Here is a 25,986-nt window from a genome sequence, read left to right as displayed (position 1 = left end):
ATCTCAAAATCTTTAGCAGACCCTAGAAATCTGACAACTATCGAAGAAATCGATAAATATGTAAGAGAAGTTACCACTAGTCTTCACGAGATCTATCAAAGAACAGTTCTCTCACATAACTCGAAACCAAGATCGCGCACCTGTCCATGGTGGACAAAAGATCTCACTATTCTCAGGAAAAAGGTCAGAGCAACAAGGAAAAGATTCCAAAAAACAACTGGAGAGGAAAGGACCCATAACAGGCTGCTTTACCAGAGGGTACGTGCACAGTACCGGCAAAAGATGTATAAAGAAAAGAAAAAAGCATGGGACATGACATGGAACAAAATCACTGTTAGCTCTCCGTTCGGAACATACTTCGATCTAGCTAAAGGGAAGAGCATGGATCCATTACAGATAGGTTCAGTTCAAAAAGAAGATGGCACAATGACGAGCACAATTGAGGATACAATTAGAGAAATCATGAGATTCCATTTTCCAGAAGACGACCCCAACGAGGACTCTACATACCATGCAGATATTCGTTCCCAATCAACCGAGATTCCAAACTCGGAAGACGATCAGCCGTTCACACTCGAAGAAATGCAACGTACGATAAACTCAACACGCCGAGGTAAAGCTCCTGGGCTGGATGGCCTCACGATTGAAACCATTGAAGAGCTTAGGCTCGCGGACGACAAACAAATTCTAGCACTCTTTAACAAGTGCCTTGAATTAGGTTATTTTCCAAAGGAATGGAAAAACGCAGAGCTAGTATTGTTCCAGAAAGAGGGAAAACCAAAGTCCATGCCCAGTTCTTACAGACCTATCTGCTTACTCTCAGCGTGGGGCAAGGTCCTTGACAAGATGCTTACGCAGAGATTAACATATTACCTGGTCAAAAACAAACTACTAAACCCCGCCCAATTCGGGTTTACTAAAGGGCGGAGCACCACCGACGCCCTCAACCGTGTTCAAGACATCATCTTAAATAACAGACAAAATAACCTCCATACGTGTATAATATCGCTTGACGTAGCTTCCGCATTCAATAAACTATGGTGGCCAGCGCTCAAAACAAAACTAAAAGACCTGCGATGTCCAAAGAATCTTTACCAACTGATCGCAAGCTACCTCACAGAACGTCAAGTGACCTACAAAAGAGACGGCTTAAATATCACGATGAATTACCACAAAGGAGCCCCACAGGGGTCTAATATCGGACCCATCTTGTGGAACATAATTGCAGACTCAGCGCTGAACATCAACTTTGGAGACAATGCCAAGATACAAGCTTACGCCGACGATATTATACTCATAATAGACGGAGGCAATAGGACAACAATAGAGCGTAAAGCAGACGCAGCACTCAAATTGCTTGCAAAATGGAGTCAAGACAACAAACTGTGTTTCAGTATTGAAAAGACACAGATGATAGTCTTTCCAAAAAGTTCAAAAATAGACGCGAATCCACCACGCATAAAGTGGGAAGGGCATCCATTGCGACGCCAGAATACCATTAAATACCTCGGATTCACGCTTGATAAGAAGCTCACGTGGGTATCACATCTTACGGAAGTCCGAGATAAGACGCATCGAATCATCAATAAACTAAACAGGATAATCACAGACAAGTGGAGCCAAAAGGGGCGCCTGTTAAAACATCTATACCTTAATGCAATTGAATGCATGATCCTCTACGGCTGCCCAGTCTGGATGAATGGCACAGCAAGAATATGTCAAAAACTACATCAAATACAGCGAGTAATCCTGTTAAAAATCACCAGTGCGTATAGCACCACATCAACCGCAGCACTTCAGGTCTTAGTTGGCACGCTCCCACTCGACCTAAAAGCAGAATTAGAAAGATCAATCTATCGACTTCTACATTACAAAGAGGACCTTCACACTAAAAAATATTTACATCTATCATATGCCAGCATAGAAAGCTTCCAAGATTCCCCTAACTTACACCCAGGAGATCTACCCATCCTTTCCTGGTGCAAATCGCCACCCTCAGGACAACAAAGAGAGATTTTTTCTGACGGTTCAAAAATTTCAGGACGAGTAGGGGCAGCGTTCACGGTCTTTTCGAACAATGAAGAAATTTATCAAGCACAATTCCGTCTAAGCGATCATGCTTCAGTCTTCCAAGCCGAGTCCCTAGCACTCAAAGAAGCAGCACTATGGTTAGGTACACAACCAGCAGCTCACACTTCATTCTTCACAGATAGCATAAGCGTTCTGAATGCGCTGAATTCCTTTCCTCCAAAACATCCGCACACAGCAGCACTTAGAGAGATCTTCTTGACGTTAGGCTCTTCCATACCTTAAAGATCAACTGGATAAAAGGACATACCGGGCAGAAAGGCAACGAACGAGCAGATGAACTAGCTAAGACTGCAGCTCTAAAACCAGAAATTGACAAGGAAGTTCCGCTTTCCGTAGAAGTTGCAAAAAGGCTCCTCAAGACAGCATTTCAAGAGACATGGTCATCACGATGGCAGGAAGAAGAGACAGGAAGATTTACTTACAACATCTTCCCAATACCTTCTCTCAAGAGGCTGAAGTGCAACCGACTCTTCCTCCAAGCCTGTACCAACCACGGGAAATTCCCAGCGTATTACAGACGTTTCCTCAGACGGGACGTCAACTGTTCTTGCGGTTTTCGCGGAGAAGACGCGGACGCACTTCATTACCTGCTCTCCTGCCCTCTGACAGAGCACCTTTGACAGCAGTTCTTTCCTTCCGACTACATCACATATCCTGTGAATAGACTGTTCACGGACTATTACTGCAACAAGGGCATCTTAGAGATAATGAAGCAAGTGAATGAAAATAATTATATCCAAGAAACTACAGATTAAAGTAAAATGTAGAAAGGCGGCCTAACCGTCAGATTGCTAGCAATGAATAGGATAACTTCCTAACCCTGTAGTGCCATTAACTCAGTTTGGCGGAACAGGTTAAGTAAAGTGACCATATATACCCTTTCTTCAGATTCCAAATCAAGAAGGGGGCCCAGTGCAGTTCCACTGCCACTTTTCTGCATTCCAATTGACCCTTTAAAAGTAGCATTTAGGGTTTCTACTACCACTTGCTCATTTTCCAACCAAATCTTGTACCCTTTTGTTCGTACACTGTACCCAATCAATCGGCCCTTCGTTGCCTTTGGATCAAGCTTAGAATTTCTTTTAGCCTTTGGAATTCCCACATAGGCAATCGTTCCAAATGCCTTAAGGTGACATACTGATGGTTTCTGCTTAGTGTACAATTCGAATGGGGTTCTATCTTGGCCCTTATGACAAATTCTATTAAATGAATATGCAAAATACATTACTGCATCTGACCAAAATTCAGAACTCATTCCACTATCATGTAAGATTGCACGTACATTGCTGAGAGCTGTTTGATTAAATCCCTCACAAACTCCATTCTGTTCTGGAGTATATAAATCTGTAAATTCGTGCTTTACACCATTTTTATTACAATATGACCTGAATTGATCATTATCATATTCTCGCCCATTGTCAGTCTTAAAGTATTTCAACCTAAGTCTTAAAGTATCTCAACCAACGTGCTATATGCCTTTCAAATACTTCAAACACCTGACTTTTCTCCACAGTGGGGTACACTACCACATAACGAGAATATTCGTCAATAAAGGAAACGAAATAACGTTCACTATTCCTACCTGGAATGTTAATAGGTCCCCATACATCAGAAAAAACCCTTTCAAGCGGTTTTTTTACTTGAATACCTTCTAAGGGTCTGTAGGAGATTCGTCTTTGCTTATTGATTTGGTAATGTTCACAAAACAAATTAGGTGAGTGCTTTAACACAGGAAGACCTCGAACTGAATGTCTCTTACTAGTCCTGACAATAGCACCACAATTTATATGACCAAACCGACCATGCCATAATTCACTATTGTTATGCTGAACTGTGGATGCCTCAAATTTTATAGATTTGCCCCCCTTTTTCACTATTTTCGGGAATACATGATAGTTACTTCCTATCAACTTAGCCTTGTACAAAGTTTCATTTTCATCATCAGTAACTTTAATTTGCCTATTTTTACCATAAAATCTTGCTCCATTGATATCCACCCTAGGTCCAGATATTAAATTTCGTCTCAGTTCAGGCGAGTATAACACATCTTTAAGCAAAATAACCGTATCCCCAAATTTCATTTTAACAGTACCCTTCCCATGAATTGGAAAAGTTACCCCATCAATAGCTACTAGCATATTCTCATTTTTCACAGGAGAAAAAGTATCAAACAATTCATGATTTTTACAAAAATGATGAGATGCGGCAGTATCAAATATCCAACTATCATCATTTTCCTCCAAATTGTTAACATTAGCTTGAGCTATAAAATGGGACTGAGCATGGGAATTATTTTTACCTTTACTTAACTTGGGTAGATGTTTTATTACTACTAGATACAGCTGAGGAAACAGAAGAAGCAGGTGAGGGTGATCTGGAAAAATTACCTTTCATTCTACAGTATTTTTTAATATGACCTGGATGGCCACATTTATAACAATTGAGCCCTTTAATCTGCTTAAATTTGGGTTCACAGTGAGTACTTTAAACTTCTATAGTCTTATTGGAGTTTTCCCTATCTATCTCTCTTAAGTTAAGACGCGTTTCCTCTGCTAGTATTTCAAGTTCAACATTTTTAAAAATGAACTTTTCATCTGGCCACCTCAAAACATTCTGAACTACTTGATCAAATTTATCTGGAAGGAACCTAAGAAACTGGAAACATATATATACGTCTCTTACAGCCTGATTAATATCAGCTAACTGTTCAGTTACGCGTTTTAATCTAGAAGAAAAGAAACTAATACTTTCATTTGGCTTAATTTTACAATTTAAGAACTCTGAAAACAGGGACATATGTCTTGACCAATAATCTGGCTGAAAGTATTTGGCAAGCGTATTCCATGCCACTACCGGGTCATCAATTTCACTTATCAAGCTTCTATATTCAGGGCTTACATTCATATAAATTAACGATAATGCCAACCGACTTCTATTCTGATAATCGGCAATAATTTCTTTTGTAATACCCTTAACATCATTTAAACAGGACATTTTTCAATACCTTTAACCTAAAGCCATGTATTTTTCTCATTTAAGACAAACTTCATATCTTTAGACCATGGAAAATAATTACATGCATCAAGTTTAGCAATATTATGCATGACACTAACAGTAGCCATATTTTAGTTTTAATAAAAACCGCCCCCCTAATCTCTTAAGTCCTAAATTAACTTTAAACTTCAAAAGTCTGCACTAAAAACTCACATGGTAGCCTCTGGAACCAAGGAATTTATTCTAGAACAATCATCTTGTGGATATGAACCAAGGAACTTATTCCGGAACAGTCATCTTGTGGACAGGTACCAAAGAACTTTATTCAGGAACAGTCATCTTGTGAACAGGAACCAAGGAACTTTATTCACCGGACTGCTTGCATCCTTCTGAAGGGGCTGGAAACTGCACACTCAAGTGCCAGGAAAGCAGGAACTAGAAGGAGGGTTGAGCCGGAGCGACGCGAGATACTTATAGCAGAAGTAGGCATGACATCATCTCACGGCAACCAATCAGCTATCGGCACGAATCGGCTTTCCAGATGACGTAACATCACGTTTGGTTTTTGGATCTTAATTAGGCTGAAACAGTCCGTTCTCAACGCAAACAGTGGCAGTAAGAAAAAGGAGTAGAAGTAACTACTATATTACATTAAAATAAGAACTAAGCCTAAATAAACATTTCAAGGAGGAGAGATGATGCAGTAAAAGGTTTACAATAAGTTATATTTTTCAACAAAGGCCTTACGCGCATGCTTCAATGCGATGCATGCGCAGAAAGTTTGTAGCTTTGAGGTCCGGATTATATATCATTCCGGATTATGGGTGTCCGAATTAACGACTTTTGACTGTATTCAGTTTTGAGGGCCGTAAAAAATCGCCAAACTATTGCTGATGCTAGTGCTGCCAGAAATAATTGCGGCAAGCCTAATGCAAGAAAGGAAGTATAATAGTAAATAAATAAATGTTTTAATTTAGATGAAAGGTTAATTTCATATAATACTCTTTTATTATTATAATTTATATAAAAAAGGCAAAAGATGACTGAATGGAAGCATAGGAGTAAATAACTATTTCAGATCATTATTATAATTTATATAAAAATTACTATACATAACTGACTTGATGCCTGTATCACTATGATGACTTGATGCCTGTATTTCATTACCGAGTTATCGCTAAAGCATAATTTCATCTCGTTGGTTGTTCAAACATAATTTTCTATAATGAATGATGCCTCTTCTTTGAAAAAATTCTCGGTAAAGTGCAGAATCGCCCACTTATTTGTTTGCCGCTTTTTACAAGAGTAAAAACAATTGCATTTTTGTCAACTTTCTTTTACTTTTTAAGTGAAAATAGGTCGATGTGTACATACGTAAAGTCAAGGGTGTGCGCAATGCCATTTTTGTGCAATTTTTGAATTTTTTTTTTTAAAATGAAAATAGATGTGTGCATGGATACCGAGTATGTGCTATTCTTAAAAACGCGTCAAGTAGTGGGTGATTCTGCACTTTACCCAAAATTCTAGAAAAAGACTTTTCGTCATAGTCAATTCCCAAATTGTGAAATCCATAGGATATCAAAAAAGGATTTTAAATTAAACTAGTATTTCAATGCTGTCTTAAGAAATATAGAACTATATAAACTTACGCAATCTGAAATCAGCATGTACAGTAGATTTGGCACACTGTTAAATGGGCGCGTTTGCTAGATTTGGCGCTTTTGCACATACATTTTCGCTGCAATTTTTTTACGCCCCTTAAAACGGAATAGTACCAGAATTTTTAACCCTGTAATGTTAATCAAATCTGTCATATATTTAAGAATATTGCTTTTTAAATTAAACTTATTTGCTTTCTTCTTTCATAGTTTGAAATTTACATTAATATTTTTAAATAATATTTTTAATTTTTTTTAAATAATTTGAATTATAACCTATAAAATTTTTACTGTCATCTTCAAGTAAATGTATTTCTAGGCATGCTAGAAAACATTTATAGTTTTATTCAAAATTTCCAGATATATGTGAATTTATGTATTGGTATGTTTTGAAATCTGGCACATTTGTTTTAAACAAGAATAATATAACAGTCCCAAATGTGGTTTATGCACTTTGTTACAATCTTTAATAAATTGCAACAGCTATTTTTAACTTTAAATTTCCAAATAAACTTTTGCTGAGGATTATTCTTATGGAATTTCTTTAGTCACATTTTTATTAATGATACATGAAGTATTAATAATATACGAAAAGTATTTTTTAAATTTATAACGAATATTAATCAAAACTTTTAAGATTCCCCGCCTCACTTTTTTTTTTTTAAGTAAAGCTTTACCCTTGCCATTTTATAGTCTGCTTTTTTTATTTAACGTCATTTTATGTGCAACAAAATTTATTTGCAGACTTGAAAATGTTGTATCTTATGTATTTAATACATCTGAATAAGTCAAACAATATTCCAGAAATGTTTTAAATGAAATATGCTATCTTCTACTATAGAAATTCTAATAAAAATCATTTTGAAGATGTTTCATGTCCATGGACATTTTATGATAATACCTTCTAACTTCTAATATTATTAGCAAAGCCCCTCTTTTTTTAAAATACAATTTATTTTTATATAAACATAAGATTAAGAATTGACATTTTTTTTTTAAAATCAAACTGTGATAAAAACATTCAATACTGTAGTGATCAAATTAATCAGAAAAATTACAGAAGTTCAAAGATTCTGTAGAAATCCTTTAGAGCTATCCTGGATATGATAGCCAATGAGGGTACAATCCTTATTAAATAAATCTAAGGTAATTTTTAAAAATAAATAACTCATTTTGTTGTTCAAAAATGCATATTTTCCTATGTAGTATATTTTTCATCATACGCTTTAAAAGTCTAATTTAGAATATATTTGTTAAGACCTGAATTCTAATCATTAGTAATATAATAAATAATTATTACTGTTACAATTATTTTCACATTATTATTTCTGTTAAATTTACTGTTATATTAGAATTTATTAAAATTCTTGTAAAAAATTTTTAAAAGGTTGCCCTTTTCTATGCACATATTGCAAATTTTATTTCAACCAAGGTCACTCCACTTTTAATTCTCTCAACTCCACTAAAAGGAATTAAATGAGTTTAACTAATGAATGATAATCTAAGTTTAGAAAGAGATTATTCCGAACTAAACCAGTTGTAGTGTATCTCTCATATTCCTCCTGACTGGATAACTACACTAACTTTTGGTAAGCTTCTGGTTTGCTTGTTTAGAAATCATGCGTAAATTTGTTTGTTTGGCAAAGCACATGCAAGCTACCTGTTTAAGCAGAGGAATGCCTTTATGTATTTTATGGTATGCAGTGTTTAATGGCTGCGGAATATTGGGTCGGAAAGTAAAAAAAGTGCGCCAAACTAGATTCCTAAATTACTGCATAAGTTTTTCACCAAATTTTACAAAATTTGATATTTAGGCATTAATTTGTGTGGTAGAGTTGAAAACAGAAAAAAAATTGGCACTGTCATTTCAGAAAAGTCCAATTTTGTGTCAAAATACATATGTTAGAACAACGGTATGTATAAATTTAATATGTATCCTAAATTGGGCTTTCAAGATAGGAATAAAGCAAGTTAAATTCAACCAAGTAGAATAGAAGATATAGAACTGTTCCTCCCACTTGGGTACCCATGAACCATAAAGATGGCCAAATGAACATTTTTCACGAATTCACTCAGTGTGTTGGAGGCTTTTTGTGGGGAGGGAGATAATCAGAAAACATTGACAAATCTTGTTTCATATTTACTATAATCAGGCATTTTTGTACATTAATATTTTTTTTACTATCTTAGTGTCCCTACAAGACATTCATATGCGTAAAGCATTTAAAAGCTACATAGTTTTTGAACAGCAAGTTGTATCAAGAGAATCAATGCCAGCTGCTATTCGAGAAACATATTTCATGTGTGATAAACCACCTCCATTAGATAAATTAAATCCATACAGGTAATTTTTTTTAAAAATATTTGTCATTTTAAAAAAATGAAATTTGCTTTTAGGATGTTTATGTACTAATGTCAGTTAAATTTCATTTTTAAGAAACAGTTTCTTAGAATGCTCCACATTGATCTGTTTTTGATTATTTTTTTATCTTATGTTTTGATTTGCCCTTTTAGAAATGCAATATTTATTTGTTAATGTTTTATGTATAAATCTGAATTCAAGTTAAATGTGAATTGCATTAGCTACTACTTGTTGAAAAAAATAAAATTGTGTTATTTCGTGTATGTTCTTAAGCATATCTTTTCTTTTTAAAAAGCTACTTATAAGACAATGAATTCTCATCATTCAGAAAATAGATTTTGATTATAATTTTATATCTCAAGATGTCAATAAAATTTGTGTCCATTACTTTATATAAAAATGACTTGTTATCTGTGAAAGTTTTCTTTTTCTTTTTTTTTCTTTTTTTTTTTTTAATTGAAATTTTAATCAGTATGTTTTTTTTTTTTTTTTTTTTTTTTTTTTTTTTTTTTTTTTACAGGGAAGATGGAAAAGATGGGTTAAAATTTTATACTGACCCAAATTACTTTTTTGATTTGTGGAAGCAAGAAATGTTAAAGGACACAGAAAAGATGGCACATGATCGCGGGAAAAAAGTAAAATTTAATGTTTTCTTTAATATAAAACATTTTTAAGACATATATCATAATTATATCCTTATATGTCATTTAAGGTTTGTCATTCATTTGACATTTTAATTTCTAAAGTGCCATTGATTGTAAAATTTACTTTTGGAGTTCTGTGTCACTAACAGTAGAGAAGCATCTGATTTTAAGAAAAGTGGTAAATGGAATAGAGCTTTAAAATAAATCAAGAGTTTTTTTTAATAAGAGAGTTCAATTTGTTGGCAGCTATATGTACTTGTTACTTATATCTTATTATATATATCTATCATACGTATTTTTTTTTTTTTTTTTTTGAATCGGTATTTATGTTTAATTTTGAACTCGTAATTATCTTCATTTTAATTAGTATCAGTGTTGGGTTCAGTCTGATTTTTCTGAGCAATCTTCATAATTGTATAATTAGAGCAGTAATTTTTTTTGCTTCTCCCCTAAAAAAATTGCCAAAATGTGAGGATGGTTATGGAGCATTTTGTGAAAGTTTTGCAGTCTAGAATTTATAGTATAAATTTCATATCCCAAAAAGGTTTCCGTTAGCATTTCGGGGAGGGGGGATAAATAAATTTTAAAATATCTATCAAATACAAAGTAATGATTCAAGTAATTAGTACATAACCAAATAAGTATTATATTATATATTTGAGTTCATGAACAAATGAGATTCTGGCACTGATATGATTGCTATTTCATGAGATTAAGATTTCTATATAAATGGAAGGTGTTTTGATATATTGCATTGTCTATACATAAATATTTTGCTTTAACAGAATATCTGTTCTCCAGTGACACATTTTTTACATTTAGAAATTGATCATCTAGTATTTGCACTGTTAATTCATACTAAATAATGAATAATGAGTGTAATGACTAATAAATTTTAAGTTCCTTTGGAAAGGGACATTTTTCATATTAAAAAATTATACAAAATATATACTGGACTTGATCTGTATTCTGAATGGGTAAGTCAAGAGCTCAAAATTTTAATTTATATTCAAGAGTAGGAGCAGATTTTTATTATAGCCCATTGAAGTTATTTAAATAAAAAAATAATAGATAAACTGATAATTGCATAAAAATAATAAGAAATTATCTGAAATTGATGAATTTGGCATTCACAGAATCTAGAATATCAAGATAAAGTCACTACACTGTTTACTGTAAATAATATAGTATCATCTGAAATATTGGTCTGAAAACACACTGTTGGATGTTGTGTCTAAAATGCTAGGGACAAAAACTGGGAGACACAATCCTTATTAAGACTCACCTCATCTTTAAAGAGGTTAGAAGACAAATAATATATCTAAAAAAATATCATATTATGGCAAAATCAGTGCTATCAAGAACATATCAGGTACAAAATTTTGTCTCGTTATTAGAAATCAACTTTCCAATATTTATTCATTTACAATTTTCAGGAAATTTAAAATATTATTGGGAAAGGATAAATGTTTGTGTTGATTCTTACAAGTTCTTAAATATGATAATTTGATGTATTTGTAATATGAACTATGATATTTGAAAAATTTGAAAGAATAATAAAATGAAGTTCTTAATAACAATACAGAAAACGCTTCTTAATGTGATCACTCATAATGTTAGCATTCTGATAGTGTTGTCAAATTGCCAAATTGACCATTTGTATATGGAAACATCGAAAATCTATTATTTATTATGATTAACAAATCAGTTAAGATTATCAAAATATTTCAGAATGGATTTTTTGAGCTGAAGTAAAGTCGCCAAATAAAAGTTAAAAATCTCCATATAAGGTTGAAATAGAGTATAAAAATTGTTAAATGACAAAGACATATCTTCAAGTCGAGGATTTAAAGTCATCTTAACTAAATAACATGAATTGTGAGGAGTTTAATGCGTGGTTGGTAACTGAGGGGAAAAAACTCAAGTTGAAATGTCCGAGACAGAAGATAGCTGCTAGTTGCTTTTTGAAACAAATTCAAATACATTTTGTGGTAAACTTTTTATAGGTGATGATGATGAAATCGGAGAATTTTCTATAAATATTGAGATGAGAGATGCTTTACAGTTATTAAGATTAGGGATACAGCATTGATCAAATAATTATAGAAACATTATGAATGTAAACAATTTATAAATGAACTTTAGCATAACATTTGTAGACAATCAACTGTTAATAACTCTTTTCAAAATTAAAATGTTGTGAAAATAATTTGCATATTTATATTAAATTAGTTTTTGAAGTTAAATCAGTTTGAATTAAATTAGTTTTCAAAACTCCATTGATGTTTTGAAGAATATTTTTTTCTTCACCTTATGTTATCATTTGGTAAACGTTACCAAAATATTCATATACAAACATGATCACATAAAGTGACACCTTCTGAATAAAGAAAAGAATTTTACTGATGTTTGACATATTTCTTTCTTTTACCTCATCCTCTTTTTTTTTTAAAAGGTGACTAGTGAAGCACTAGCTGAGCTAGTTTTACTTCCTTGTACGAAGTAAAAAGGAAGTGTTGTAATCACGAAAATTTTCAAGCATCATATTTCAACGAAAATATTCATTTTGGCCGCTATCAAATGCAGTTTAACGATGTTTTTGCATGTAAGGACAGAGTAAAACACTCTTTTCCCCAAAAAAAGTTATAAAACTGATTTAAAATGAATTATAAAGAAAATTTTTTGTGGCGTTTGTGCGTAGGTATATACCTTGCATAACTCAAAAATGAGTAGCCTCAGAACATTGAAATTTGTATATAGTACTGCTGTAACATGTAGATGTGCACCTCGTATTTTGGTTACAATCGGCAACACCAAATGTATATAAATATATGTATATATATATATCCATGGTTCGTTACGGTCCTTAAGAGTCCTTAAAAGTCCTTAAGTTTTTTCGAATCGATTTTTGGTTCTTAAAAGTCCTTAATTTTGGCCCAAATCTGCAGAAGGTCCTTAATTTTAATCATATGAAATTTCTGGCTGTTTTTACGACTGCTATTCTGAGTATGAATTAGCATTTTGGAGGAATATTTTTGGCAATTCAATGACAAAATATCGTTATCTTTTGAATGGGTGAATGCGTATATGGGTTATAATTTGTTCCTACTTCTAATATAAATGGTCGGATAGACTTTCTGAGCAAGAAGTGAAACGTAAGCATTTTAAAATTATTTAATTTTTTCTAGTGAAGAGCTCTTAAACAACTTTTCGCATTTGGGGATGTGAATTCTTTTATTAAATTGCTCTAAATTTGGCGACTTATCAACATTATGAGGATTTTAAGATCAGTTTATATAGAAAATTTTTAATTCCGAGATCTGAGAATTTTTCGCCGATTTTTTTAGAACATTGTAACATTGATAAATTTCATTAAAATATTGGTAATGTAATTATATTTAAGAAATAACATTAAAGTAAAGCATTTTTATTTTTTGATGTCATATTATAAAGTTCCATTTTGGCCACTTAAAGCATAATTTATGAAACAGTTCTTAGCAAAACAGCTATGTAATTAATTAAAAATGTTTTTAGTTTTTTCATGGTAAGAGTTTTCCCTGTAATTGTCTCAGAATATGCATCAGTTTTCTCTATAAAATTATTTTCACACTTTTTTCCTCCGATTTTTTTTTTTCAAAATATTTCTGTCTTTTTGCTGTTACCGAATTGGTAGGGGTAATTTTTGTTTATGATTTTAGACATTGCAGCTTGGAAGGCAAGATTTATAGACCCATGGTTCTGGAAAATTCCAGAAAAATGTTACGAAATGAAAAATGTCTCTATGGTATTAATACATAATTTCTTACTTTTTAGAGAACTTCTGGAAGAACAATGAAAACATAATAGTTGAATGTTTTACTTCTGATACTAGTATCTTTTTCTTAACATTTTTATCTTAACATTTTTATCTTCTCTTTATTTTCTCTACTTTTCACTAAACACAAGCATGGAAAATATCAGAAATGCTTCTAATCTTATCATATGGACAGACAGTATAGAAAATAATTTTTTTATTAATAAAGAAATTGAAAATGGCAATTTAATCAGTCCATCTAATATGTCTTAATGCATCATGCACAGGGATGGCGCTAGGCATTTTCCCACCTGATGCAATCTCTGTGGATCCTAAATTCTGCTGCCTGGTGCCTTTCTAAATTTTGCTTCCAACGCCTGTTCTAAATTCTAAAAGTTTTTGACATTTCTAGGTTTTGTTCTCGGTGTATCACTAAAGTCTAAAAAATAAAATTAGTAGCTTTCTGTATACATTCTAAATACATTTAGCGTTTTTAGAATAACAGAAATCTTTAAGTAAATCCAAAAATTCTGAAACGAAAAGGAAACATGGAAGGAAGAAACTGAATACATTAAGAGAAAGGGAAATTATTCTTCAAAGATAGAGGTAATATTATGTTAACTACCCAATTGTTTACAGTTTCAGCCTTTACTATAATTTCCCATTTCTATTTTCTCACCAGAATGCAAGTTACTTTCACAGCTTTTAAACTGAGGTTTTTGGAGTGTAAGACAAGAGTTTGTTTCTAACCTCCACTTGCTACCTGCATTAGTTCCTGCCAGCTCTGATAATTTGTAATTATTCGTCTTTACATTACCGCTGCTGACATTTGAATTTGTTATGACGATTATTATGAAATTAAATTGTATAGTCTTTGATCCATATTTTTAGTTTGAATCCATAGTCCATATTTTTAGTTTCAATTTGATTCTTCTTGTTTAATTACATCACCATGAACTGTAACTGATTTTGTTAGCATAAGAACATGCCTTTATGTTCTAAGTTCTTTTTAAATAAGAAGTTTAGTTAAACCTTTGTCTGACTTTGTAGTTACTTTCAGACGTAGCGATAATTTGCTTCACATCTGTCCGGAGGGTTTTGGACTATTTAACTTTTACCAGATCAAGTAAACCCTCATAGGTACATTTTGGAGAGGTTGTAGGATTTAAAACACGCAGAAACTAGTAAGAAGATTGTCTTGTGTATTGAGACTGTTAGAAAAGTTGCTTAAAGAGAAGGAAATTGATATAAATTTGCCAAATTGTCTGGGAAGGCTTCAAATTAAAAAGACGCGTAAATATTTTGTTGAGTGTTGTTGCTTACAAAACATAAATATTTTATAGCTTTTAATGTGCAATTATCCTAATATCGTTTAAAAATCTATGTCATAAATTACGTGTATTTTAAACTGTGAAATTTTATTAGATTGTGATTTTAATAGGGCTTTTTTAACAAATATTGTTAAGAAATAAATAAAATTTAATAGTGCCCATGTAATTCCATAATGACTAAGGTTATCTGATATCTAATGTAATTACTTATAACTAACTGGTTACCGTTAAAAATTATCTCTGCGTTTTAAAGCAAGTTATTGACTTTCATTAACCCTTATTTTGATCAAAAATGTAAAAATTCATGTAAAACCTATTCTTCACATCTAGTGAGACTTAAAATAATATAAAACAACTTATCACCTCTGATGCTTTAGTGGATAATTAGGACCATAAAGTATGTTAACTGAGTACAACCCCTGGAACTCTACAAGAAGCTATGACACTAAATGTATCAGACAGAGCCCAGCTAACTTTCAAAACTTGTGAACCGTGCTTATATCAGGCCTTCCAGGTTTGTTCTGATCAGCAGGTCTCTCTCTAGGCAAGCAGGAGCAGTGACAACTGCCAGTCTTTTGTTTTGAATGATGCTGATTGTGAATTTACTTCTCATTTTAATCTATGCTGCTTGACATAAAATCTACTTACTATCTACTAAACCCGTAGACTGAGCAAGTATGTGACAAAATGAGATATTAAAAAAATCAACATAAAACTAACTATTAGTAAAACCTAAATAAAATGTCACTTATCTTCTTTCAAATGTGTCCAATTATTACGAGTCTAAAATATTTAATGCTACTTGATAAATTTCATAAAGTTGATTTTATTCTCAAACTTATTAATAATTATGTTAATTATGTTTAATAATAATGCATCCTACTTATGGATCTTTTTTAGGATGGTGTTACAAAAGTGAACTTCAGCATAAATAATATTTTTAATTGAATTTAATCAGTTCCCATTTGCTTATAGGTCCTTAATTTTTTTCATTAATGGTCCTTAAAAGTCCTTAATTTCCGTGTGCAGAAATGTGTAAGAAGCCTGATATCCCGTCTGTTAACCGTCTCAGTGATCTCAGTTTCTTCGCTCTTATATGTTTGTAAGTTGTGCATTTTTTGCTTTAAAAAGGATTAAATTATGTTGTTCTTATCCTCCGGTTTAGGTTTTTATGCCTTTAGTAAATCTGCATGCAATATTTGTGGAGTTATCAACAATTTAAAAGTTGTTTAAGTGCAGCTAAGTCTAATTGAGTTTGCGATGGCGGACATGTTTGTTTACATTTGAAACTTAGCAAAATAGTAGATTAGAGATTAGAGAAACTAAGCTTCACAACAACAAAGAAACACCTTTTATTATTGCGAATTAAATCATGCCTAATCCATTCTGTTCGAGGAAATAAGTATTTAAGGTTTACTTCGAATTTTTAATACAGATCTTTAGAGTTTTTATGTATTTTTGCCTTGTAGCGAAGTGGAGCTGAATTAATTGAATGAGAAATACTGAATCGTCTGTGAAAAACTTTTTTTGTGTGTGTTTTGTTTGCTTAATTTCTTTTATACGTCGTTTGTGACTTATTATAGTATTTTAATACAACATTTAGATAACAATTAAATAATTCTTCAGATGATATAAATTTTGTGCATTCTGAGTTATAAAAGGAATGAAATGTAACTCTGTTAAGTGAATCCAGCACCAGAGTGTGGCTACGGTAAACAAATATAGTGAATTTTAAAGAGTGTGTTTATTCTATTGTGATTTATGCACTATCGATGAAGTAGATTTAATTCAATCCAATAAATTTTAATGAAATGCAAGGAAAAATGCATATAATTTAATGTTGCATACAAGGAAGTCATGTGGTGTATACATCATATTTTTTAATTAAGTTCCAAAAAGGTTGGGAATAAAAGTGGGGATTAAAAAAATTTAAAATTGTCTATAGATGTTAAATATATATTTGATATTATAATATTTATTCTAGTGGTTCCTCATTCTATCCAGTTTTCTTTCTGTAGCCAGTATATAATAATGTCCGAGTTCATGTTCCCCCCCCCCAGGTTTGTGTGTTATTCAATTCTTTCAAGCTATAGATCAGAATACAGGTGAAATTTGTCTTAGGTTTAACAATATCTGGGCTGAAATAATACCTACATGAAAATGATACAAGATGAGCAAAGAGGTATCCATGATGGCAGATATTTGCGGAGAAACCATCAGGCACAGAAACGTGTTTTGTGTGGGCATCTCTTTTTGTTTTACATATTTATACAGATCTTTTAAAATAACTGAGATAGGCAAGCAGGAAGACTTCAAACTTTATTGAGAATTGGTTAACCTTTTACAGTCGAGATAACTAGTTCAAGCAAAAAAATTTTGTAATTAAATTAGAGCTAGCTTTCCGAGACAGTTTTGCCTTTAGCGAAAAAAAGGAAACTAACAGCAACTGATAAAAGTATTTAAAATGTTATAGTAAACCTTCGGCTGTTGTGAGATTAAGCAGTTCTTTCTTCCCAAATATGCAGGCTATCTGTCAGTTGTGAGGCGACCCAAACAAGATCATAAGGTCTGTATTTAGACAAGGTGGATTGGGTCGTATTCCTCTCATCTGTCAGTTGTGGTGGGAATAGATAGCTTTTTTTTTCGCCGTAGATGCTTTGTTAAATGTCATTACTTCTGAATGAAAAAAAAATAAGAGACTTTTTTGAGAGGGAAAACATGCATGCATATTTATAGAAAATAGCTATTTTACTCTGATTTTTTAAGAAAATAATAAAAATGTTATACTGCAATAAATAATAAATTTAGAGGAAAAAATATGTTATTTGCCATATTTTCACGTTAATTTACCAATATAATAATGTTTATGTACTGAATTTTTTAAACCTAATAAGTAATGTTAGCTAATTTATTTACAAATCAATAAGACATATAATCTTATAATAAATCTTTAATGAATATATATATATATTTATTTATTTATTTATTTAGCTAAAAACACTTTTGTGTATGGTAGACATTGAAACATGGAATGGTATGCTATATGGCATTTTGTATTTCTAAAACATTCTTCTCCATTTTAATCATCCTTTGAACTCTCAAAACAAATGTCTGTATTTGAATGATTTTCATTATTTAATAAAAGATTTTATCTTCAGAATCAAATTTCTGTGGCTTAGAAAAATGTACTTTAGCATTCTCTTTAATGCCTTCCTAACTATAACACACATCCAAAACATAGCATTAAAAATTCTTGAAAAAGACCATCAAATTCACCCTTACAATGCAGGAAATTGTCTAGTTCTTCTGCTATTTAAATCAAGTAAAACTATCTGATTTTTGAGTGCAGCTCATTTGTAACATTAAAAACCATTGGATTATATCGAAGAAAGAGCCCACTATGTGCATTGAGGCAAAAATCTTACTGACATGTGAGAATCTTTCATTAATATTTGGGCAAAAATTTTTATTGCAAGCTGTTTTCACTTGTGCCCATTGTGATGCGTAATTGGAATGAGAACTGAGATCGTTGATGACCTTCAAAAGATTAATTATTGCTTTAATTGGCATGTAATCATAATGATGAAAAAAGAGTAAAACTTTTAAATTTTGTTTTTTTATGCTGAAGAGCCAAAATGTCATGATACCTATTCAGTAACATGTTGCATGACCTTTGGCCTGCAGAACAAGCTGCAACTAGCCTTGGCTGTACAAGTGAAATTTGTCTTAGGATGATAACTTGAATGATAACTTGATCAAATTCATTTTAAAGTTCTTAGTAGATGACTGAAAACATGTACCAAATGTGACACAAAGTCGAGATATTCCAACATGGTAGTGTTTGAGCTCTGAGCTGCCGCTCCATGGCATTTCAAATTTGCTCTATCAGGTTAAGATCTGGTGAGTTAGGTGGCCAAGACATGGTAGTGAGTTAGGTGGCCTTGTGACATAGGGCATTGTCCTGCTGGAAAATTCCATTTCCAGTTGGGAAAACAGACAGCATGTAAGGATGCAACTCATCTGCACTTATGTTTGGATAGTCAGCAGCTTTCATATCCTGCTCTACCACAACTAAGGGTCCCAGAGTTGCCCATGAGAACATCCCTAAAGGATAATACCACTGCTATCAGCCTGTGTATGACCTGCTGTAGAGGAGGAGAGTAAATGTTCTTCTGGAAGACTGTGTACCCTGATATAACCATCGTGATGAATGAGATATCGTGATTCATCTGACAAGGTTTGTCCACTTGTTTGTGGTCCAGTCTCGATGTTCCACTTGTTTGTGGTCCAGTCTCGATGTTCCCGGGTCCACTATAGGCGTAATTGACAATGATGCTTGGTCAACAGAGGCATACAAGTGGGATATCTGCTACGTAGTCCCATATCCAACAGTGTCACCTGAACTGTGTGTTCCGAAACACTTGCACTTGGACCAGCATTGTATTGGGCTGTCAGCTTAATCACTGTCTGGCGCTGATCTTGTTGTACCAGGAGGGACAGTGTCCAACGTTTTTTTCTTTGGTAATGCATAGATATCCAATACCTTGGTGTATACTGCTGGTTTCACCATCATTTATCCATTATTTAAATTGCGGTTCAGAAGATGCAATTGTAAAATTGTTGTTATTTGTGTCAGGTGATGTAGTGGAAGTGTTCATGTTCACTGTATGTGCAGTCGGAGAATCTAACTGGAAAGAAGACCTGATATCCCTAGATGTCATACACACATAGGAGAAAGAGAGAAATAAAAGAAGTTGTAAGCTCTTAAGTTAAAAGACCCAAAATCTGTTCTGTAGACTTACAACTGGAAATCTCACAAGATCTCTGGTTGTAGCTGACACTACAGCTTGGAGAGAACGGATGAGATTATGCAATGCTTGGGAAAAAGCTGTAAAAGCAAGCAAGTGTACTGGGAACCAATCACAGTGGCAGGCACAGGAGCAGTTGTCCAGTCGTAGCTCAGCAATGAATGACAGCGTTACAGGCAGCGGGAAAATTCTAAGAATTTGCGCACATACAATCATAGCGGTTAACTTGGAAGTGGGAGATGCAGATGATACAACCTTCTCTGACGAAGTCACCAGCTTGAGTGAAATGAATTGTCCGACTGAGAGAGAAATCTAGTGAAGGATTGTTAATAATTCAAGGTCAATGTTATTATATAATCCAATCAGATTCACTTTTGTTACAAATATGCAAATTTTTTTATTTGTTCTTTTGGTACTTATGGAGAAGAGTGCAAGAGTGTGTTCCAAATCCCATGCATGAGATGTTGGATAAAATTTTTCCCATGTAAAAAAATGGTGTGGAACATGTCACATGTCATTGAGACACCATTTTACAGATTGTGACAAAGGCATGCAATTCGTAGAATGGAAGCAGAACAAAATGACACAAGCCTGGAAAGACCTAGAAGTAGCCAAAAGCATCATATCAGAAATCTGGAAATGGTCTGAAAACACTGGTGACATATGCAGACAGTCAGATCAAGGTTACAGACTCTCAGAACAGTTGTTTGTTAACTATTACTTAAAAAATAAATAAATAAAAATAGACAGCCGAAGTCAGACCAAAGGACTCTGCTGCAGCTACAAGAATTTGGCTATCCAGATGTACCATGAATGATAGCTCCGTAAAAGAGGGTTTCCCGATAACTTGGACTGCAAAATGTGCCTGTTGTAGTGGTATAACAATTGTAATTTGAGTACTGTTGACTGGAGCTGAGTTTTGATAAGTGTTATTCTTGGAGAGTGATTCCAAATGTGCTGTGATCTAAAATAAGGAAAACAAATGTAATAAGCCTGAAAACATCCATGAAAGGCATTGATGCAAAAATGGGAGAATTATGAATATGCTTCAATTTGAATGGCCATACTGATCTACACATTTTCCCCAGTGAAATCATGAATGCTGAAATATAAAGAAATAAGGCTTTTGATACTTAAGTTATTTAGGAGGAAAATCAGTAATAACTTTCTCCTAATTGATGATAATGCTTGTCTCCATTGCACTGAACTGATGACCGATTGTCCTGAAAGCAAAGGATTTAAACAGATGAAGTGGCCTGCGTATTGTCTGGATTTAAATCCAATAGAACATGTGTGGGATGCACTAGCAACACTGCAGCCCCTACTTTGCGCTCTTCCCAAGCTTCACGGTGACACTCATCTTTTAAAAATTTTTCCGTGCATTTCTAAAATGTTGTTACCGTAGATGCCACTTAATGTGTTTGTGGTTAAATGTTATCATTTGGATATTGTTGTCCAATTTCCAAAGTCCTACTCCTCTGTATATGAAAACATGGGAGAAACATCATATATTGTGATGAAAAATTCTGTTAATATGATCAGAGTATGTAAAATAGGAAAATTTTTTAGAAGAATTTTTTAAACTGAAGTAAAGTCAGCAAGTAAAAGATAAATTCACCATATAGAGACAAAATAGATTATAAAAGTCCCTAATTGAGGAATTAAATAGCCAGACAGAGACATGCTGTTTTTAATTTCAGTTAACTATTTAAAATTAGATCCAAAACCAACTGTAGTTTGATAGTTTGACATAGTTATTGAATAATTTTATCGATTTTGAGGCTAATCAAGACACAAGTCTTTCTTCTTCAGGATGGGAGGGATTTTATATATATATGTATGTGTGTGTGTGTGTGTGTGTGTACGTGTTACGTGTGAATTGCTTCATAATGAATTGAATGCACACAGAACCAATGATAACTTGATCAAATTCAATTTACCAAAAGAAAAACTTTACAGTTCTGGACCTTTCACAAAAATACCTATACAGATCTTCTCAGTATGACAGAGCATAATCAATAGTTGCCCTTTCAAACTACTAAAAATTTTAAACACAATGCAAAGTGCCTTTGAGCTGATATTTGAATTCTCTGAAGTAGACTCTGAACTAAAAACTGAGAACTGATGCTCTGTCTGGTCTTATATAGGTTTCCCCTGCCTGTGTAGAAATCGTTAGTACCTTCCATTTCTTGAGATTACTGGAAAGCATATATGGTTAAAGTTACCTACAAGGATTGGATATGGTTACGGTTACATATAGGGATCAATTACAGCTATACAAGGACCAGACCAAAATATCACGTTTGGCAATTACTTGCCAATTTGGCGGCAAAAATTAGTCAGAAAACCATCTCCAGTTTGGCAATATCTCGCCAATTTAGTGAGACAGCCATGTACCTCAGTGTTAAATAGACTTGCTCCTGTAACCTTATTTTTCTGAAACAGCTTTGCTTTTTCAAGTGTTTCATGTTTCATTATACGAAAGGTGCTACAATTTCATATATAATTTCAGTAAAATTATTTATATATATGCAAAATTCGTAACAATATATGTATATAGAAACAGTCTTAATCTTCAGATTTTCAAATTTTGATCAGTAAATATCTGCAGACAACTTGGAATGTGATCATTATAATGGTAGTGGTATATATATTCAGATGCCTTTATTTAAAAGTACTTTAGAAATTTGAATGAAATCGGTTTATTTTTCAGATCTAAAAAGCTTAAAATTTTATTTAATACCTGTATCTAGTTTTTGCATTTTTGTTTATGTTATCTTATTCTTATTATTTCTAGCTTGCACATTCCAAAGAAGGATCTGAGGTATTTAAGCATTGTTTTGTATATAATATGTTAAATTTATGCTCTGCTTCAACTCTTACCCCCCCCCATGTAAATGTTATGTGTGAGCCTTAACGAATTTTGGTCTGTAAACCATCAATTAAAAGTTCCATTGATTAATTGTATGTCTTTGGATTTATTAGTTATTTGAATTTTTATAATTCCAGAATCCCAACCAGAGGCCAAGACCAGAATGTAAGAAGCATAAAAGAAGTAGGCAGCCTCATACATCAAAAGAAAAATATAGGCAAAATTTGCCAGCAAAAGATATTGATGCTACTAATTATTATCAAGTGCAGTATGGAGGTGCAGTTCCTAGAATTGGTAATCATATTCAACCTGACGCTCAGCCTATACGGCCGAACAGCTTAGAGCTTCATTCTTCATATTTTAATAGGCAACAAGCCCCGTATTCGGATAATAATAAACCTCAATATCCGCCTCCTCCTCCAGCATATACTGAGCATCCAATATCACCTCAACAGCATTATCCACCACCACCTTATGTTGCAGTTACTCCTGAGCGACAAATTACGTCGCCTTCTGGGACTCCTTCTAGGAATATTTATCGTATCAATTCCATGCGCCCATCTCAGCCTCCTCCAGCTCCGCCTCCTTTAAGTTCTTCTAGTTCCAGTGGTTCATCTACACCTACTGTATCTGTTGGTACACCCTCAAGTGGTGCCAGTCGGTATCGGCCACCATTGCAAACAAGAGATAACTTGCCTCCACCTCCGCCACCACCTACATCTGCTGCTACGGAATCCCCTGCCTCACCTGTTACGATAAATAAAAAAGACTCGCCACAAACTGAAGTATCAAATTTAACTCCAACTCATAGTCTTGAAGAAAAGCCAAAACTCATCGAAAACCAGGAGAAGGAGCATATTAGTCCTAAAAGTAGTGCTGAAAGTAGCAGCAGTAGTAGCAAAACAAGTCCTGAAAAAACAATTGAAGAACCTGTGATTGATGAAGTTGATCTTCCACCTCCACCTCCTCTGCCTCAGAGTGTTATAAATGACATACGTGAAAATGGATCTGTATCTACATCACCTGTTACTGCTCAGCCTGAGGCTGAGGTCTGCCATCCCCCTCCACCACCTCCTCCTCCCTTACCACCTCCTTTAGAAGATATAGTCTTGGACATTACGGAAAATGGCAGTATTTCAGAAAATCAAAATGTAGAGGTTGTGTCCATTACATCCGAGTCTGCGAGTGAAACATCCAGTGTTAGTAAACTTAGTGAACATTTTGATGGGAAGTCAAAACTTTCTGGGCATAATGATGGAAGAAGTGATCTTTTAGCAGCTATAAGAGAAGGTAAGATTTTTTTTAATATATATTATCTGGACTGTATTCCTCTAATGAATAATTTTATTCTTCTTTTAAGTATATACAGAAAATCCCGCTAGAAGGCTGAGATGCGTAGGTGTAGCTAATGACGTAACATATACCAGGGTTTGTACGGTCCTTTTAGACTACATTCAGATGGCAGCATAAAGGACATAGAGGCATAGTCATAAGGTCATAAAATACAGGAGTTCCGTTCACACCTAAGCTGTGGGCAATGAGAAAAGCTAAATTTGCGCATGCGTGGATGTGTCTACACCTTTTGCGCACTGTTTTCCCGCTCGACTGATTTCCCGCGTTCGCTCTGCTTGTTTTCGTTATTTTATGTCATGTTTTTTTCAGCTCGCCACAAAGTTTTACTGGTTCAACAAAATGCTCTTTTATCTGCCCTTCTTATAAGCCAAGAGGCAACAGAATAAAGTAAAGAAAGAAAAAGAACGAAATGTTCTAGAGATATTTTTTTGGGAATACCAATACTTGGTTGGCACATATTTCTGTGCTAAGCAGTATGGAATATTTTTGCATTGCACTTTAGTACTCTCTGCACTATAAACATGCGCATGCATATTTATATATATAAAACCTTCTTCAATTTTTATATGTAATTTCTCTTGGGAGAAATACGATATTCTAAATATGCCTAATTAAAAAAAAATCTTGAGGATAAGGGATAGCTATTTTCCATTTTGCAGGTGTGAAAGCAGTTAAGCGGAAAGTGGTACTTACCATACATTATTATTATTATTAATTTTCAATCAAAAGGAACATGTTTCTGTGCTCAGCATTCCTTATTCACTATTACTGTAGATCCCTACAGTAGTTGGCTGCACTACAGTATCAATTATCACTAGTACTCGTACCCGCAACTGGCCACCATGACCAGCAACCACAACTAAACTTATACAATACTATGAAACATTCACCCAATATAGTATTTTATGATTAAGACACAATAACACGCCGAATAAATACTAATTCAGAAGTCAAACAACAAAAATCAGTGTTATATTTTCAAAATTTTCACATGGTTTTGCAGCTGAGGATGGTGGTTCGGTAAAACCATCGAAACTAGGAAAATTTTTAAAATATAATGCTGATTTTTGTTGTTTGACTTCTGAATTAATAATGTATTTTATGTTCAGTCATTAAATACATTTTTCTGTGTTGCCAGCTGTTTGTATGCATGTATTTCTAATCATTTGCATGTATAAGTCACACCCCTGAATTTCATATGCTTTTTCTGAAAAAAAAAAGGGAGGTTTACATTTGAGAGAATACAGTACAAAGTAAACAATAACTTTCAGGAATTTTTGTGGATAATTCTGCAAACTAGTATGTTTATATCACATGAGTAATTCAAATTAAACTCTGCTGTGCTTTAGATGTAAGTTTCATCCACGTCTATTGTCAGAAGTAATTACTTTTAATGATTTTTTATTTGCTGACAGATTATGACAATTCTTCACTCATTGGCAGACATGCATATTAAAGTACCAAAAAGAGTTTAATTTCAACATATGCTGCCATTTATGTTTTCGACCAATATCTCAAAAGTAATTCACATTGACAAATTTACCCAAGTCTTAGTTTAGGTACCCAAGTCTAAGTTTAGGTACCCAATTTTTCAAATACGACAAAATTATAAACATTCATACCTTATCCAGGAATTTCTATCAGAGAAATGGCATGAATTTAATGGTCAAAATTCCATTCAAATGATATTAATAAAGAGGGGATAATGATAACAAATACTATTCGTAAAATTATAATTTGTGTTATGAATTATGTGCGCCATTCAGTTTCATTAAAAGTAAATTCCTTTCATGGAGAACATAATTAAAAAACAAAACAGAACATCATCAGGAGACAAAACTGTCTAGACTGTTGTTTTAAGGATATTTCACTGCATTTTTTCCTTCTTGGACTTCATAGGAGCATTTTCTCAAAAGATAATTTTTTACTACTTATACAAAGCTTACACCATTGAATTGACTATTGTGACGATTCTTAAATAAGTGAAAATATTTTTTTCTTTTTTTTAAAGTAATATTTTTACTGTCAAAAAAAAAGAGGGGGGGGCAGATTCTTGATATTGATTTGATGTTTTAGTAAA

At 33.3% G+C, this 25,986-nt stretch overlaps 1 protein-coding gene across 3 annotated transcripts in view; it reads left to right on the top strand.

The window, feature by feature from the left end:
• LOC118180833 (uncharacterized) overlaps positions 1-25,986 on the top strand; it is a 76,271-nt gene that overhangs the window by 26,607 nt on the left and 23,678 nt on the right. For 2 of the 3 annotated variants that reach the window (XM_085819494.1, XM_085819493.1), the window contains exons 3-5: positions 8,934-9,087; positions 9,626-9,740; positions 22,691-23,843. In XM_085819494.1, coding sequence (XP_085675620.1) covers positions 8,934-9,087; positions 9,626-9,740; positions 22,691-23,843 — 1,422 coding nt within the window. Of the gene's footprint in view, positions 1-8,933; positions 9,088-9,625; positions 9,741-22,478; positions 22,506-22,690; positions 23,844-25,986 lie in introns of all 3 variants that reach the window. The other variant, XM_035349892.2, reaches the window with a different exon arrangement.

Source organism: Stegodyphus dumicola, chromosome 6, assembly GCF_044657685.1.
Source record: "Stegodyphus dumicola isolate Sdum_Otavi_A_Nest chromosome 6, ASM4465768v1".
NCBI classification, from domain to species: Eukaryota; Metazoa; Arthropoda; class Arachnida; order Araneae; family Eresidae; genus Stegodyphus; species Stegodyphus dumicola.
This window is presented reverse-complemented; position numbering and strand designations above follow the sequence as displayed.